Here is a 17497-nt window from a genome sequence, read left to right as displayed (position 1 = left end):
CTGATAAATAAACAAAGTATAATATCTCATCACCTGTAACAGACAGAGCCTACATATCAGCGTATAAGTTGTGCATCTGAATGTCAGCTTCAAAATGATGCATCATTTGTGTGATCACCATGTTCCGTTGCAAAGATATGGGCATAATAATAAGAACTATTGAAAGTGTATAATTTTCATAATCGTACAAGACTAAACAAACTGATATCTGTACATGTGTACAGTGCACAGACACGGTCCTTTTACCATGTTGTAAGAAGTAACTCTGCCTTCAAAATGAGGTATTACTTGGCATACTGACATGCTCCCTTGCAAAGTTATTTACCAAAATATTTTAAAAAATCATAATTTCCATATCCTAAGTCCGAAACAAACTGTGATATCTGCACATGTGTACAACATACAGGCACAAGTCTTTACCATGTTGAAACTATCAATGCTCTCTTCAAAATGAGGTATTACTGGCACACTGACATGCTCCCTTGCAAAGTTATTTACCAAAATATGAAAAAATCATAAATTCCATAACCTGAATCCTAACAAAACTGATATATGTATATGTGTACAGCATTCAGAAGCAGTTTTTTTACCATGTAGACACATATGATTGTAAACATACACATTCTTGGTGTAGCCAACATACTGCTGAATGGGTACATGTAAAGAGAAAAAGCAAGGTAAGGACCGCCACTCCACTAATAAACCCAGGACAGGCATGGGACTTCAGTGGCAGGCAAGACCATCTGATCTGTCCAATAGCTGTGCTGGCTACCCACTCAGACAGCTGATACCACTGCAGTCTCACGACCTCCTTCAGTGTCAGCAGTCTGCCTTACCTATGCCTTTTCTCTTTACATGTGTCCATTTAGCAATGGACCCACGGGATCAAGTTCTGTATTACTAAGCCCTTACTGGCATCTAAACTCTACACATGCCTGATAAAAGCAGAATAAAAAAAGTATTGCTGGATGGTCACTGACATATTAGATTGTACGTGCTAGCTCTCTCCTGAAACAGTTGTTCTTTTTCAGCATCTTCACCAGCTCCTTACCACAGTTATTTGCCAGACTCAGAAAAATATATTTTACACAACACATTTCATAATACAGTTTTACTTACCATACTGGTCCCTACTTGATCATGGGCGTTTTCCATTCTTCTCACAAGCTGCATATTCCAATCCTGAATAGCTCTCCTCACGCCATTGTGGAGGTCAGTCAAGAACAATGCAATGCCCTCCTCATATGAACACCATCCCTTCTGAACAGGTGAACATCTTCTGTGGCGATACTGTCAAGACAGATTGTAGATCCACCGACACTGTGCATCAAGCCATGCATGAACCCATTCTGTAAATGTTTGGCCTTGTGCACTGCCCATTGACTGTTTGCTGTTTTCCATATCTGTCAAGGAATTATGTCAGACCACACAAAATGACAATGTGGCCACCACGACTGCAGGTGTTCAAAAATTGCTGTTATTTGAAATCGCAACCTTCCGAGTGGTTGACTGATGACATAATTTCCTCCAATGTGCAACACAAGAATGTCGGGCTCAGGGTAGATGGAACACTTTTCTTCCAACAACTGCAGTACTCCGCTTTAATGCATACCTCTTCTTGCAATCCAGTATACCTTTACACTGGATGTGGGGAAGCTCAAGTTTTACCAGTTTTCAGTTTCGGAGGCAGGGCTGGCAGCCCAGAGAATGTAGGAATGGCCACATAACCACACTCTCACTTGTCATTCTCATCGTGAAGCCATCTCAATGTCAGAAGGTGGACAAACCTGCACAGGAAAGAAAATGCAAACAGATTATTACTGATGTTTGGCAGATGTACTGGAAGACTACATATATATGGATATCATATGCATTACCTCATGGCCTCTGGGACAGTAATGTGCTACTACTTAGCATGCTGACATGCATACCACTCAAGTGTACCTCATTACGAGGAACATACCTTATTTGGGGTCTTAAAACGTTCATGTTCCTCAAAGTTCCACATTGAAAGAGTCTGTCACATTCAGTTTTAGAAATTTTTTTTTAAGTAAAATCCATGGTAAATGGAAATTAATCATATTAATTCATTAAAGGATCTTCTTTATAAGTAAACCAGCATATTTTAACCATTCTATGACCTTCCTAGTTGAAATTGTTGGTAAGCCATTAGTATGTGTTCCACATTTTGCCCATTTGTTCCACATTATGAAAGTGAGTGTTCCTCATTTTGGAGATGGAAGGATGAGAGCTATGATGACATGTTCCCTGACAAAGTTGTTCACCAGATATGAAACATCATAATTCTCATAACTGAAGTCCTAATGAGAATGCTTACAAGAAGAATGAGAAGAACTGAAGCTTAAATTGAAACAAGTTGGCAAAAACTATTTACCAGACACACTATCCTCAATGAAAGGAAAAATGCATAACATACAAAAAGTAGTAGTAATAGTAATAATAATCATAATACACAACAATAATAACATATGAGGATCTGCACTAAAAAGGTGCTTCATTATGTTGTACATTCATGATATTCAGAAATGCCCCAAAAAGCCGAGAAATGATGGGACTGGATAGTAAATCTAGAGCCTAACATTGCAAATGGTGTGTTATTTCATCTCAACTGTAACAAGTCTAAAATCTACTCACAATTTCTGTAAAAAATATTTCACTGTAAACTGTAAAACAGTACTTGTTACCTACCCTGATGGACTGGAAAAATACATGAAAGATTGTGAATTATGCATAAGTAGTAGTTACTACTCCTATGCGAGTGTGTTTCTATGTGTAAGAATGTAGGAAGTTGCATAACTCTCAACTGTCCAGATTTAGCTTCATAGTTGTGGTCTGTTTCTCATAAAATTTGTGGTTTTATGGCAAATCACAGAGGACGCAAGTCAATAAATACCATATCTATTCATACCCTTCATAAAAATACATTCTAGCACAAATCCTGCTATTTGAGTAACTAAAAAACATTATCTATGTCCAGATTTTGCCTCATATATTTGTTACATTTCTTAAAATTGTAAAAATGAAAGAAATAAACTGGTGTGGGGGTGGCTTGCAATGACTCCAAGTGGAGAAAAACCCAAAGTTGGCTTGTGCATTCATCAATGTGATAACGACTTCTACTTATGTGAATAACGGTGACAGCTGCTGAGAGTTTGGCCTGAAAAGTGATAATGACTAAGTGATACATTGTAACCGCACGTATTGGTAATGTGCTAATGATGTCCATTTCAATACTGAATAACCAAGCATGCTCAGACACGGGTGATAACTGCTCCACAGAACCTGTTGAATAGGTATTTATTGTATTACCTTGTGCAGCTGTTATGTAACACAGACTCATTATCATTAGTAAGGAAAAGACCCGAGTCATTCAGTAAAGTAGTATAACAATTAGATATTACTGAGCTCTTCCTCCTACCTAAATTCTACACGACTGACAAAAATCAAGAAAAATGCCCAAAATATATGGTGCACCACTGAGTATAATCAGAAATGCAATAAAACAAGCACAAATGTCAAACTTATCTGGCTGATCAGTCTAATAAGCTAACCTGTTTATCCTTTCATCGCCTCCTAACTTCATCACCAAACTTCTCCAAAACCATATAGCACTACTTAGCCCTCACCAATTTCTACATCATGGGTTCACAGTTGTTCTATCTCCTTCTGTGGTGGGCCTATATACACTTGGCACTTTGAGGCCATGTTGAGCGTACTTATACTTTGCAATTTGAGGCACTGTAGCACCTGCCCGATGTTTACAGACACCTTATCATTCTTAGCTAACATAGACATTTAGGAGAGATGCAAATATTAATTCAAATTCGGTCCAGCAAGATATATATATATATATATATATATATATATATATATATATATATATATATACACACACACACACACATATATATATATATATATATATATATATATATATATATATATATATATATATATATATATATACACACACACACACACACACATATACATATAGATATACACACATATATATTTATATATATAGGCGTGTGTGATATATATATATATATGTGTGTGTGTGTGTGTGTAAGTACATTATGTACATACATATATATCCATATACTCGCATATATGCAGAGAGAAAACAGTTAAATAGCATAGTGTCTGAATCATGAAATAATGCTAGATGCTGCATTTGATCAAGGCTCTTGGTCTAGTAATTTTAGGTGGAAACCTAGGAATGATGAAGTATCTTCCATGTTTGCCATTTTCAACACATTTTAGATTTCATGAACGGTAACCTACATGAACCTGCAGTGATCTATTACAGATACTTGTAGGAATGATTTTCTATCACCTCTGATACATGTTTTACGTCTGCCGGGAAGGCTCTATATTTGGCATAATGCAGGCACACAGCTTCAGTGTTAAAAATGTTCACATATTTCCTGATTTCTTTCTTTATTCGCTTGTAACTACATTCCTTATTTCACACAAAAATGTAAAGTGAGATTAGAGAGAGCAGAACTATTTGTGCATTTGGCACATTTGCTATGGTCATAAATGAGGCACATCGCTTATTTCATTAGATTTCCATCTGATAGCTGCAAACTGCTCCATTCTCTGTAAGTTGTTGTTTGTCTTTCGACTTTTTCCCGGTAAGGGGTTGCCACAGCGGAACTCTGGTCCGCTAATGATTGGCAGTAGATTTTTACGAAATGCCGAGGTGCCAGCTCAATGTCCAACCTTCAACGAAGGCACACCCATTTACGCACGCATGTCTTTCGAACGCTACCCAACCACGGGGAGGACATGCAGACTCCACACGGAAGGCACTCCCAAGCTACGCCGAGAATCAAACGGGAGAACCTCTTGCTGTGAGGTAACAACGCTACTGCCATACCATCACAGCCTGTAAGTTTTGAAAATGTCTATAGTATTACAAACTGAAGGCTAGGGAAGTCACAGAGTGCAAAAGGTATACACTGAAACAATTAAATTATTATTTTATTCCGAACTGACTATAAACTGGCTGCATACTTTGCTGTTATTACGTCATTCTACATTCTGTCCCTATTATGTCCAGCCGCTGTTTTTAGATTGCATTAAACCTTAGTCTCTGAAAACAGCTCCATTTCATAACTTGCCATTTACTGTATTGCCTGCAGATGTTCCTTCTTTCGGTAGTTAGACAATACTTATCAGACTTGCCACATTTGCAAACACCCTTATAAAAAAAAGACATAAGCAAAGCAGTTTGCTCTGAAGAAGTAAGCTATGCGTGTTCTGCTTCCACTGACTACTCATGAAAATTACCAGATTCCATTTACAGCAAGAAAGTGGGATCACTATTGCCATATACATGCTGTCTGAATGACTGCCAGACTAAGAGTTGAAAAATAAAAAAAAACTAGGGAAATAAATTGTCTGGAACTAACGTGTTAAGCACATAGAAAAACGCCATCTCTTTACCACTAGCAGTGGAAAGGCGGGCATATTCACGGCATAATAAATTTTTGTATTTGATAATCAAATGCTCGTCCTCAAGAGACAAAGTCTACCCACTATACAAAATATTTTGTGACATCAACAATGTCACTTAGCAATCATACTGACTTTGCTCAAACTTGTATTTTAACGAAAACACCAATGAAAATCATCACTGTTTCAATATCGAAAAAAGCAGTTTCAATTACATCTGCAAAAGCTAAGACTGGAAAGGATGCAGCTTATCTGCATGACTTCATTGAGCTAGCAGGGGGAGAATAGTGGTAACCAGATAAAGATATGTAGCTCAGGATGTATTACTAAATAAAGGAGTGATGAATTCAATGAAAGGGCAAGACAGCTTTGTATGCTTCGTAAGCATGCCCAGGGTCAGAGCTTACAACTAAATGTAATATGTAAGCTTTAATATTTAAAATGTAAATGTGAGCGATAACATCTGGAGCGCCTTCTGTGAGGAGTCTGCAGCAAGAGTGGGTGATTCTTTGATAGGATTCTTGGAAATCATAGCAAACAAAAGGATATTTGACCACAGAGCATGTGTGCCATGCCAAAAATCATCCTTAGCCTGCAACAGCCTTTTCCATTTAGAGCAGAGGATTAAAAGGTGTGATTCACTTTGCCTCTTCTGTGTAGCTAGTCTGGTCAGTGATCTCAGGTATGGAAAGCTTCTGCACTACTTACACGTTAGACTACATGACAATGTAAACAAGGACATCCTGGCATGGGAAGGGAGGAAAAACAGATAAAAAAAAAAAATTTTTTTAAGAGCTTACCGGAAGAAACAAAACCCAGATGAACGGTAACTGCTAGTAGTGCGATCTTAGAGAATGCCAATAATAAAGAAGATCCAGCAGCAGCAGGAGAAAAAATCCAAAAAAAAAGGAAATATCTGCTGCTGGCACTGTTTTTATTTACAGAACAAAACCCAGCTGAACGGTAACTGCTAGTAGTGCGATCGGTGAAATCCTAGAATGCCAATAATAAAATAGAGGATCCAGCAGCAGGTGAAATCTCCAAATCTTTGCAAAAAGAAAGGAAATATCTGCTGCTGGACACTGTTTTTATTTACAGAAAAAGAAAAGAAATGTAGTTTGGGGGTGGAGGTGTTCTGCAAGTGGTGGTTTGGATTGCAAGAATCCGATTGGCTGCCACCACTTGCTTTATGAAGAACTTTCAAACCCGATTTTCTATAAAAACTTAAATGTTACCTTAATGTAAAAACACGCTGAATCGTAACTACAGAAGGTAAATTACACATTTAGTTACGATTTCAGCGCTTTTTACGTTAAGGTGAAGTAGAAATCTGCATGAATGTTTGTCTCGTTTTTGGAAGGCACTCGGGGGTAATGGCTTGAAATTTGTACCTTCTCATGGCGCACTCGTGTTTAAGCACACAGGTGCCATGAGAAGGTACTTGCGGTTAATGAGTTAAAACCAGTAGGATTCTCAGAAATCACAACAGACACACACACAAAACGAGGGGGGTGGGGTGAACAAGGTAGAGGAGGGAAAAAAAGGAGGATAGAAGGCACCTAAGACCAGGGAGAATAAGGGCAGGACCCCAGAAGAACCTAGCAAAAACTACCCAAACATGCTACCGGGAAGGGAGGAATTACAGAAAAAGAGTTAGAAGGAGGTAGGAGACTAACAGAAAAAAGGAGAGAACCCCAAAGAAAGGGAAAAAAATTACTTATCTGAAAAAGGCGAAATTTGAGCTGCAGGAAGCACATCTTGTTTCAAATCACAGCAAATGTGCTCTGAGGGTTGTGGGTAGAAAGGGATCTTGGGAAGGGGAGGAGCTTGAGCTCAGCAGCAATCTTCTAGTTGCTGACTCGGATCCGATGACGGATCCTACACCCATCCGTGATCGATAATGACATGGACAGCATCAGATGATATGAAAGATGATCATCCATTCTTAATTTCTGGATCTTTTGGTATACAGGAGCTTTACTCTCTTCACAATGCTAGGAGCAGCATCAACATTAACATAGCAGCATGTGCTGGTGGCTACCTTTGTAATCAGTATCATCAATGGGGCTTGTTATTGATCTCCACATCACAGAATGGTCCATCAGTGGACAACATACCATCTTCTCTGTGACCAGGACATTGTAGACCACTTCCATGTGGACAAAAATGCCATACAAGAATTATCAGACGTGCCACACTTACAAGGAATCAAGAGAGAGATGCATGGAATGCTTATCTTAGGAAGCTTGAAGTTTTGTGTAGCATTAGTCATCCTTGGTACAGGGACCTTTCAAGATCTGAAAAGGGACACATTAGGAGGTTCAATGCTGTAGAATGGAGGTTCAATGCTGTAGAATATGAAGCAGCATATTTGGCTTCTATGTGAAGTGGTGCAGCTCACTATCCTTCAAACACAACATGGAAGAATGGATGGATACTCCCAGGTTTACTCCAGGATTAATGGGTATAATTCTTCTAGGGAAAGGAGTGACTTTAGGGAGAATACTGGTAGGGTGTAAGTGGTCATAAAACTTGGAATATATATGAATCTATGACAGCAGAGGAGAGAGCCATTACTATGCAGGCAATCTACAACTCATCCCATTACCCTGAAGTTCTGCAGGCCACTGAGTGCTACCAAGGCCCCACCTGTTCCACATGACATACAGTGCATCTACTAGAAGGGATTCCATGTCATCCAGCTCAGTTAGAAATGCTACATCTAAATAAATCCCAATCCCCCACAGCACATGCTCCAGAGACCTCAATCTCATTACCACAATCAACAGAACATGCTGGAGAGACAGGTTCATAACCCAGAGACTGCCCATGCTCTGGAATAGACTTCCCATACATGTCAAGCAGAGCACCTCACTGGCCCTCTTCAACAGAAATCTTGATGAGTGGATGGGAAATAGAAAGTTTACCCTGGAGATCATGCCAGTGGCTCTACTTGAGTTACTTGGAACTAACGTTGGGTAGTAAGAAGCCAGGGCACTTATATGGGCTAGGCTCGTAAAGGCTCCAGGGCCATTAGCCTAGTACACACCTATGAACCATGAACAGAGAGTGAAGGCTACTTATAATGGTGTACAGTTTTGTCTGTTGCAGGTGATGCATGATTTGCCTTGACATTGTGGCTAATGGTCTCCAGACCATGGCAGAGATATTGTGCAACAATGCACTATCATAGACACAAGGCATCAAATGTCTGATCAGACTTCTGAAGGCCTGCTTCTGCTGCCTGGATATATCGGATAGTGTACTGCAGTATGCTCTGGTGACCTGCAGCAAGGTACATGGAATCCTGCCGATCCATCACCAGCACTTTCATTTGGTGCTGTACGACTGACAGCAAATGACCGAAACAAGTTTTGCAAACAGTGGAGTTTTCTATGTTTTACCACCGTCATGCAACCTCAGAGTATGTATATTTAAGTTTCAAGGGGTGTGGGGCTGCCCTCTGCAAAAATAAAAAAAAAAATGCCTCCAAGGTTCAGCAAAACTTGTTTTGATGTTTCTCTGATCACACTGAATCTGCTGAAAGTGCTACTAACGGATCAACATGTATCCAAATATTTGTGTCCAAATATTTGTGATCTGCACCATGCTATACAATATGGTGCGTTAGCAGTAATTACAATGTGGGAACACAGTTGGACTTGTCAGGCATACCTGTGGCAGGACTGGAAGAAGAATCAGCTAAGGTGTTTTAAGAGAAAATGGCTGCAGTAGTACCCCATGCAAGGCAGAGGAGGACACAATACATTGCGTTACTGACACAGAAGGAAAGTTCAGTCCACAACTATAGGTCATGTGCAGAACAGCAAAGAGTAAAACTGCTACAAGCAATAACACAACCAGGCTATTCAGTGCAATGCACTGATTGGCCAGGCTGTGCATCAGACATTACCATACCCACACAGGTCACAGGGGTAGACAAGGCACAGTCTTCATCATTTGCACAGATGGGTTAAGGCACAGTGATATGGGGTTGCAATAACATATCTGATAGGGTTGCAGGTGGTGAATGTATTGGCTAGACACTGCTAGGAGGTGGGGGGGGGGGGTTCAAGGGCCACATCATCCAGTGACAGGGTGGAGCTTCCATGTGCTGAAGGCTGGCTGGGTATACCATGTTATCCTGTAGTATCAGAACTGGAGGCATCCTGTACAATGCGTGGTATACCAAGTTGGTCGCATGCAAGGGAACCCAACTGTGCTCTCCACACATGGTATGACAGTAGAATACTAGCAACTCTGAGCCTGCAAATGGCCATGGGTAGGAGTGGCACTCAGACTACAGGGGAAGTGGAGTGGCACTAACTGTGAGACCCTAACTGGGTTGCCTAGTGGGATACCCCATGGCGGAGCTGATAGTTCATGACCAGAGCAAAGGCAGCCATGGACAGTGATGCTGAAGTCTAAACAGTGTGTACCATCTGCATAAGCCCAATATATAACCATGCACCATATATCTGTCCCCTAGCACAGTCACAACAGGCATTTGTAACCTCATGGATTCACCAATAGTTGTTAAAAGGGCCACTACTAACTTCAGCTGGGAAGGTCTGCTCCAGTTCCCAATATTCCATTTTATTCTGCTTGCCCTACAAGATGCCCCACAGTCTCTGAAACGGCTAGGCTACCCTACTCAGGCCACACAGTACACTCAATATTCCTGGCATGGTGTGACTAGTGGTTATCTGTGACTGAATCATTCACCTGTACATCTACTGAGTGATGCCAAAGGTGTGGGAATGTCTTGGAAGTATGGTGGTGATGACCACTGATGTGCTTCTTCACCTATGCTGAGTGTGCAAAGCTCAGAGGCAGTGTAGTCCTCTGATGCCATCTGTGGTAGGTAGACTGATGGAGACAGGAGATACAGCACTAAACAATGGGGGATGTTAAAGGTTCATCTTTATCTTCCACATTCATCTCAGCTGAAAACAATGACTGTACGTTCCAGTGTTAGTTACCACTGCTGGCACCATCAACTACAAATTAGTTTTGAAGTTATGCAACAAAATGGTGTGCATAAGTTTGATTACAAACTAACAAAACTCAAATAATATCAAAAAGTGGATACAACTGACAAGAAGCTTCAAAGTCTGGAAGTAAAATAATTATATGCAGTTTTGCTAACTGAATGCAAGTTACCTGGGCCATAGTCAGGGACTTATCCTTCACACCACTAAAGCTGGCTCCTAAGCTCTCACCTATATTTTATGACTGCTTCAGTTATTAATCATGCATATCTGAAGCCTGCTACATACGCTTTTCAAAACAGAAACCTTGTACTTCCAAGAATGAGGTTTTCAAAACTTTTACTGAAATACTTCGGAGGTTCAAAAAGGCATTAGGATTCTCATGAAGGTGTATTATTTTCCAAGCTACCACAACCTCTCTCTGCTTTTTAAAGTTTTTATAAGATGCTATGAATCTCGAAAATCTGTTTCCACTAACTCCTTGTGTGGTGACTGTGAAGAAAATCAGTCCTGGTCATCAGTGAAGTAGAGTTTAAAAATAAAACCCTATATAACTCTGAATGTGTTACCTACTTCTCCACTCACCCCCCATCATGGAGCAGTGCATAGTCGAATGGCCAAGAGGTCTTCCAGTCTGGAGGGAGACCTACCGTACAAAAAAGCACACCTGGGGTACTCCCCAAGATTTGGTGGCCTGAGGGAGAGAAAGCAGTATGGGGAAAGAAGGAATCTGAAAGTCATTAGTAGCTAGCAAAAGAAAAAAATAATGTTATCTTACTTTTAGTTTGCTGAAGGTTTGATATTCTGATATAGAGTAAAACTCAGTAGTAGTGAGTAGCCATGACAAGGTCACAAATAAATTTTACCTTATGCCATCACTTATGGTGCCATGTTTTTCATGCAGGTCTATTGTATTACAGGCATCCACCTGAAGTTATGAATCAAACTGATACCCAGATTATGTAAAATCAACCTCTAGGATAAGTTAGTTTTAAACTATTTAACTGTTGAACTCATTCTGCATTAACTCCCGGTATCACTTATTATTACTTACCATGGGTACATCTAATAGCTTTTTAAATAACTCCGAATTAACAAGTTTTAGAAAAGCGAGGGGACTACAAACTTACTGCTGAAAAGTGCCAGGACTATTAGATTCTCACAAAATGGGGCAATGTGTTTTTTTCCTATTATTCTGTTATATATGATCAACTTGCATGCAGGGTAAATGAATTACTGACATCCCAAATATCATCAGACAGGAAGAAAATAAATATGCCCCCCACCACCTGGTGCTCTAGATGCAGGTGGCAAAGTTCCTGTAGTGCTGGGGGCATGTTATGTTTGCCACAATGAAAACAGTAATCATGAGAGATAAGGCAATCTGAGATTTGTACAGTAAAACAAAATGCCACTTTAAAAAGAATAGCTCTAAGAGAAGCTACACTATCTGTGACTTTTCAATATATGCACCTTACACCTCCCAGCATTACAGTTTTAGTCAAAGTGGAAGATACCGCTCTCAAAATATGTTTACCTTAAATCTACCGAGATTGTTATCAGAGGGAGCACTCGCCATAATCATGCTGGGTTGTAGTTTACCTGAAAAATAAACATAACATATTTTACTTATTTCAAATATTTTATTAAAAATAGCATTCTAAGATCATGCCTGACGTCTACATCAATTCTAACAAAAAGAAAAACAAAAGATTACATAATACACAAAGCATTATTACATAAGAATAGGCCAGTGCAACAGTCGATACTTCAGAAGTGTATCATATTGGGCTGAAGTATTCACAGGTTTCGCCGGCATTACAAAGCTGTTGAGTCAAAATATCAGGTTCACTTTCCCATTATGCACACTTATGCTGTAACCCCTCTTCTCAAAAAGGGCAAAGTAGATCAGTCCAGGGGCAAATCTTTATGAACTTATCCAGTCAGCCAGACTGGATGTGTAGAATGCTAGGGTATCACATTGTTTAACTTGCAGGGGAAGTCTGTCCCTCAGTAGTTATATTTATCACTTGGTGTAGATTTAGGTCTCTTGTTCTAGTGTTAACAAGAGTCATTTGAGTTACTGAGATGCAGCTGGCCTTGTTCAAGAGGAATCTTGACCAATGGATGGGAGATCGCAGATACACCCCAGGGGTTACCTCAGTGTCACTGCTCGACAGAGGCACAGCAAAATAATGGGCATAGTTTCTCCAAACTAAAGGGGTGGCGTAAGCCACAAAACTATGGGCTAGGCTTATAGATGCCCTCGGGCAGATAGCCTAGTATGAACATATGAACCTATGAACCTATAATGACTTGAAATGCAAGGCATATAGCTCCTTGTAAAAACCCATAAGAGACACAGAATAAAGGGACAGCATTCTACTCTTTCCTGGTAGCTAAAGGTCTTTAGACCAGGATCTTCTTGGTTAGGAGCCCCTGGGGCCTTTCCATTTGCACTATATGTTTAGGCAGGTACATCCTAAAAGGGGCACTGTAATGTTTAACAGGTCTAATTAGGGGAGCAAGCAAGGGCATGCTAACCTCTTTTGACCTGGAAAGTATGCCTTTAGAAATTAGTTACAGTACACAGAATGATTTCTGCCTACTTTAGCAACACAATGATCGAATGAAAGGCAATTATCAATCCAGGTTCCCACATCCCTAACTTCACTGTCATTCTGGAGAGAATTATCTAACCTGTATTTTGACAGGGGGAAAAAAATATTTCTCAAATGATACAAGTTTGCACTTCTTTGCATTTAATTAAACTGTGAAAGCCTACTTGGACATTCAGCAATTAACTAAATATAAGCTTTTCCAACCACACTTGTTATGATCAGCTAGGAGGCTCATTGCAACATTTCAGAGAATTTGTTTACTTCCAATCTGTTTACCATATAAAACACATCTGAGATAAAAGCTCTGTTTACAGGGTTATCCCGAAAGTACAGCTATGGTTAACATAACTGGCAGTAAGTGTAGATAATTAAGAATATAAGCTGTTACCATGCAGCTTCCTTTTAATCCAGGACTCAATTCCCTCTTCCTCTATTTGCCTATTGAGTGGCTCTGAGCAAGTGATTTAACCAGACAGTGCTCTACAGCCAAGTCTGAAAAGGGTCCATCCAGATCAGTGTTCTACCCTGGTTAAACAGACACATGCAACACAAATACCATAACAATAATTTCTAATATCTATATTGTCACAGTAAAAAGAAATCATAACATCGGTGTTCTCTTTCTACCTATGTTGTTTCTCCAAGCTGACATCTGATGCAAAAGTGGCTTCTTACAATCTCGGTGTGTAATAAACTGACGTCTCTAATGATGATCCTCAAACTACTGTAAGGCCTGTACTTCTCAGATTGTTTAACTTAAAGCTGTACTTTCTGTTATAGTTGCATTGTCTACATATGGAACTTTTCTCCATGGGCCTCCGCTGAAAATGGGCTACTAGCCCAGTCGGACCTTCCCGGTAAACAACTGTCAAATAAATAAAATAAATAATAATTAAGCTAGTGCTGGTATTAGCCAACACATAAATGTATGCAACTTATTTTTCTCTCTCAAGTTGCAGCATGCCCTAATCAGTTTTTTGTCACGATTCTCTAAAAGGAAAGGATGGTTGCAGTAAACAAACAGCACTTATCAATACAATCACACAAGCACAGCTTCGTTAAATAAGAAATCATAATGTGCAGAAATGTGAACAAACATATTTATAAAATAAATGTGTGAAAGTAATGAAATATAGCAATGCACTGAAAACACAATTAAGGGCTAAAGAAATATTTTTAAGGAACATAAAATAAGTTAAATTGAACTTATTTAAGCAAGGGATACTTGGGTGAAAAAATACTATTTGTGCTCCTGGTAGCACTGAGGGACAATCCGAGAAATGAAACAATGCCTACCGTCATGGTTGAGGAAGACGATATAAAAATGCATAGCAAATACAACTTAAAAAAAAAAACAAAAAAAATAAAATATTAAAATACCATCAAGACCACAGATCCAAAAAGTAAGCAAATTTAATGAAACACTTAGTGCCTCGGCTTACACAGCCTTCCAAGAGTAAAAACACTACAAAATACCGTTTGCTTATATACAGCATATTGCACAAAATAATTAATCAATTAAGCATACAATTCAAATCACATACTTCCAATTACATTCTTTGTGGAGTCCCTGAGGCTCCAAAGTACCATACTTTATCAGCAGAGTTTCTTTTTTTAAGAGTTTGTTTTTTTAAGACACATTCATCTATGCCAACTTGCAAATTTTCCAAGACACAACCACTAAGAGAATCAGGGTTAGAGAGTTGTGTGCTGTCAAAAAAATGACTCCTAAGGGGACTCTAATTTTTTATGTCCCTAATATGCTCCTGCAACCGGACCCTAAAACTCCTGTAAGTTTCCCCTATGTAAAACTTCTTACATCCACTGCTTAACACATACACTAACCCTCCGTATTACAACTGTATTCATACTTAGCTGTAAACTTGATGCCATTAATATAGGGAAAAGAGCTTACTACATTATTGACAGATGGAACCATCATCACATGGAACAGTGTCTTTATTTATGCTTAAGCACCGACTGACATTAACATCTGGTAAACAAAATTGGTTATGTACCAGAATGTCAGACACATTCCTACCTCTTTTATATGCAATACTCAAAAATCAGGTAGTATAGAGTTCAAAGTTTTATCCCTTAGGAGCATAGGCTACAAGCTACGTGTTTTTTTAACTATTTCCTCAGTTATAACATTATAAGTTGTCACTAAGAAAACTTTTTTTCTGCTCTCCATTGTTCACAGCTACATTGGTAGACTGATTTCCACCAATACAAATATTATGTTTTCCACTAGCACAAACATAATGAGAATCTCTCTGACAGTTAACAGAATACCTCATGTCTATAATTTTTTGTTTAGCTTCCCTGACCAGCTGGACATAACCTCTTCTAATAAACAATTTTTCTGCTTCAGCTATCTCTAAATCAAAGCTCATATCAAGGCTACATAGCCTACGAATTTGTAAGAATTCATTATAGGGCAGTACCTTGACCAAATGTTTGGGGTGACAACTATTCCCCATATAAAAATATATTTCCATGTTCAAATTTCCTATGTTGATAGCAGTAAATCCATCTAAGCTTATATTCAAAAAATTCACTTGTGTGCAAAGCTGTATACCATCAAAGCTTAAGCCCATAGTATTAGCTTGTAAGTCATTAACAAACCCAAGGGCCTGTCTGGCTTCCTTGACATAAAAAAAATAAGATCAATAAATCTAAAATATAAAATAACCTTAGATCTGAAAAAAAAAATCATGTCTGTAAATAAAATCATCTTCAAGTTTAGCCATGAGTAAATTGGCATACACGGGGCGAAAGTCGCCCCCATGGCAGTGCCATGCAACTGCTGAAAAATGTCTCCATTGAACATAAAAAAAAATTGTTTTTTAAACAAAACATAACTAAATCTATCAAAAAATGAGACACAGGAGTGTCCCCAAAAAACGGAACAAGGCCTGTGTCCCTATTTCATGCTTAATATTAGTATATAGACTTTTGACATCCAAACAGAGCCAAAACATGTCCATATTCCAAACTTTACCCTTTATTTTGTTCAAAAAGTCCTGGCTGTACTCATAACATATTTCTTAAGATGTTCATGTAACAACACACATATTCTTCAAAAAATACCTCTGTGCAGATACTATAGGTTGGCCACTAAGTTTAGTTAAACCTTTGTGTGTTTTAGGTAAGCAGTAAAAAACTGCCATAGAGCAGTTTTCCACTCCAAACTTCTTTCCTACATCCTTAGAGGTGAAATACCCCAGCCTTAGGACTTTGTCTAACAAAAGTTGGTACTGCTTTATAGCTTCAAAGTAATCAGAAACATCACATTTTCTATAAACTTCCGCATTATTCAGATGTTTATAACACATCTCTAAGTATTGTGTGAAGTGCATGATTACTATCTGGTTGCCCTTGTCAGATGGTTTAACCACCCATCTTCTATCATTACCAAATTCCAATAGGGCCAGCCATTGCTGCTTGGTTAAATTAAAAACACAGGACCAGTACAATTTCTCAACCTCAAAATTAAGAGAAGCGAAAAACCCTTGCAGGGTATTATTTAGAAAAGGTGGAATAAGAGTTTTTCATTACTATTTATTTATTTTTGTAGTGTTTTTACTGTGTAAGCCGAGGCGCTAAGTGTTTCATTAACTTTGCTTACTTTTTGGATCGGTGGTCTTGGTGGGATTTTAATATAAAAATGCATGCCTGCACATTACACATGTACAGCAAAAGAACATAAATTTATATGTTCAAAGTATAAAACATGCCTTCATACATCTGCTAAAACAGACTGTATACAGCAAACTGACTGAAAAATGAAATCCAGAAAAAATATATAATAGTCAAAAGAAATGTATGGCAGTTCCAAGAATTGGCACAGAGTAAATATGAGGACTTTAAATGTTTCAACTCATAGTTAATCTCGTGGTTCTCAACCAACTTGGTGCTACATATTAAAGAAAAAAAAAGGAGGCAGCGGTAATGTATGCAAGGAACCTATTTATAACGAAGGCTGTCGTCAAAATGTTGGACAGTTTTATTAAACACACACAAAACTATTCAGAAACTCAATTTCAATAATAATTGCATATTGATTATATACTCTACAGTCAAAAATAAAACGTAAACAGTGTAGATAAATCAGAAAACCTAAGGAGTCACAAGATGCAACAATAAAATGCTAAATCTGTATTATTTTTATTATTATTATTATTATTATTATTATCATGGAAAGTGAGTATTAAGCATTCCACCATAAGCAATACCATTTTTTGTAAACAAACTCCTTACATATCTCTGCATAAGTGAGGGAAAGTTAGTAGGTAGCTTTACTATTACAGTGACCATACAACAAATTGGAGCTCTACTATTATGGCAAGCATACTTACCAGCAGCTATACTGTCTAATTCAAGAATAATCATTAACAG

General features: G+C 38.5%; 1 protein-coding gene across 1 annotated transcript in view; it reads right to left on the bottom strand.

Annotated features, from left to right (window-relative positions):
• PYCR3 (pyrroline-5-carboxylate reductase 3) overlaps positions 1-17497 on the bottom strand; it is a 351447-nt gene that overhangs the window by 292428 nt on the left and 41522 nt on the right. The window contains exon 2 of the mRNA XM_044067325.1: positions 12013-12077. Coding sequence (XP_043923260.1) covers positions 12013-12077 — 65 coding nt within the window. The remainder of the gene's footprint in view (positions 1-12012; positions 12078-17497) is intronic.

The sequence above is a fragment of the Protopterus annectens genome, chromosome 3.part1 (genome assembly GCF_019279795.1).
Source record: "Protopterus annectens isolate FY-2018-M chromosome 3.part1, PAN1.0, whole genome shotgun sequence".
Classification (NCBI taxonomy): Eukaryota; Metazoa; Chordata; order Ceratodontiformes; family Protopteridae; genus Protopterus; species Protopterus annectens.
The sequence above is the reverse complement of the archived record's forward strand: the minus strand, read 5'-3'. Positions and strand labels throughout refer to the sequence as shown.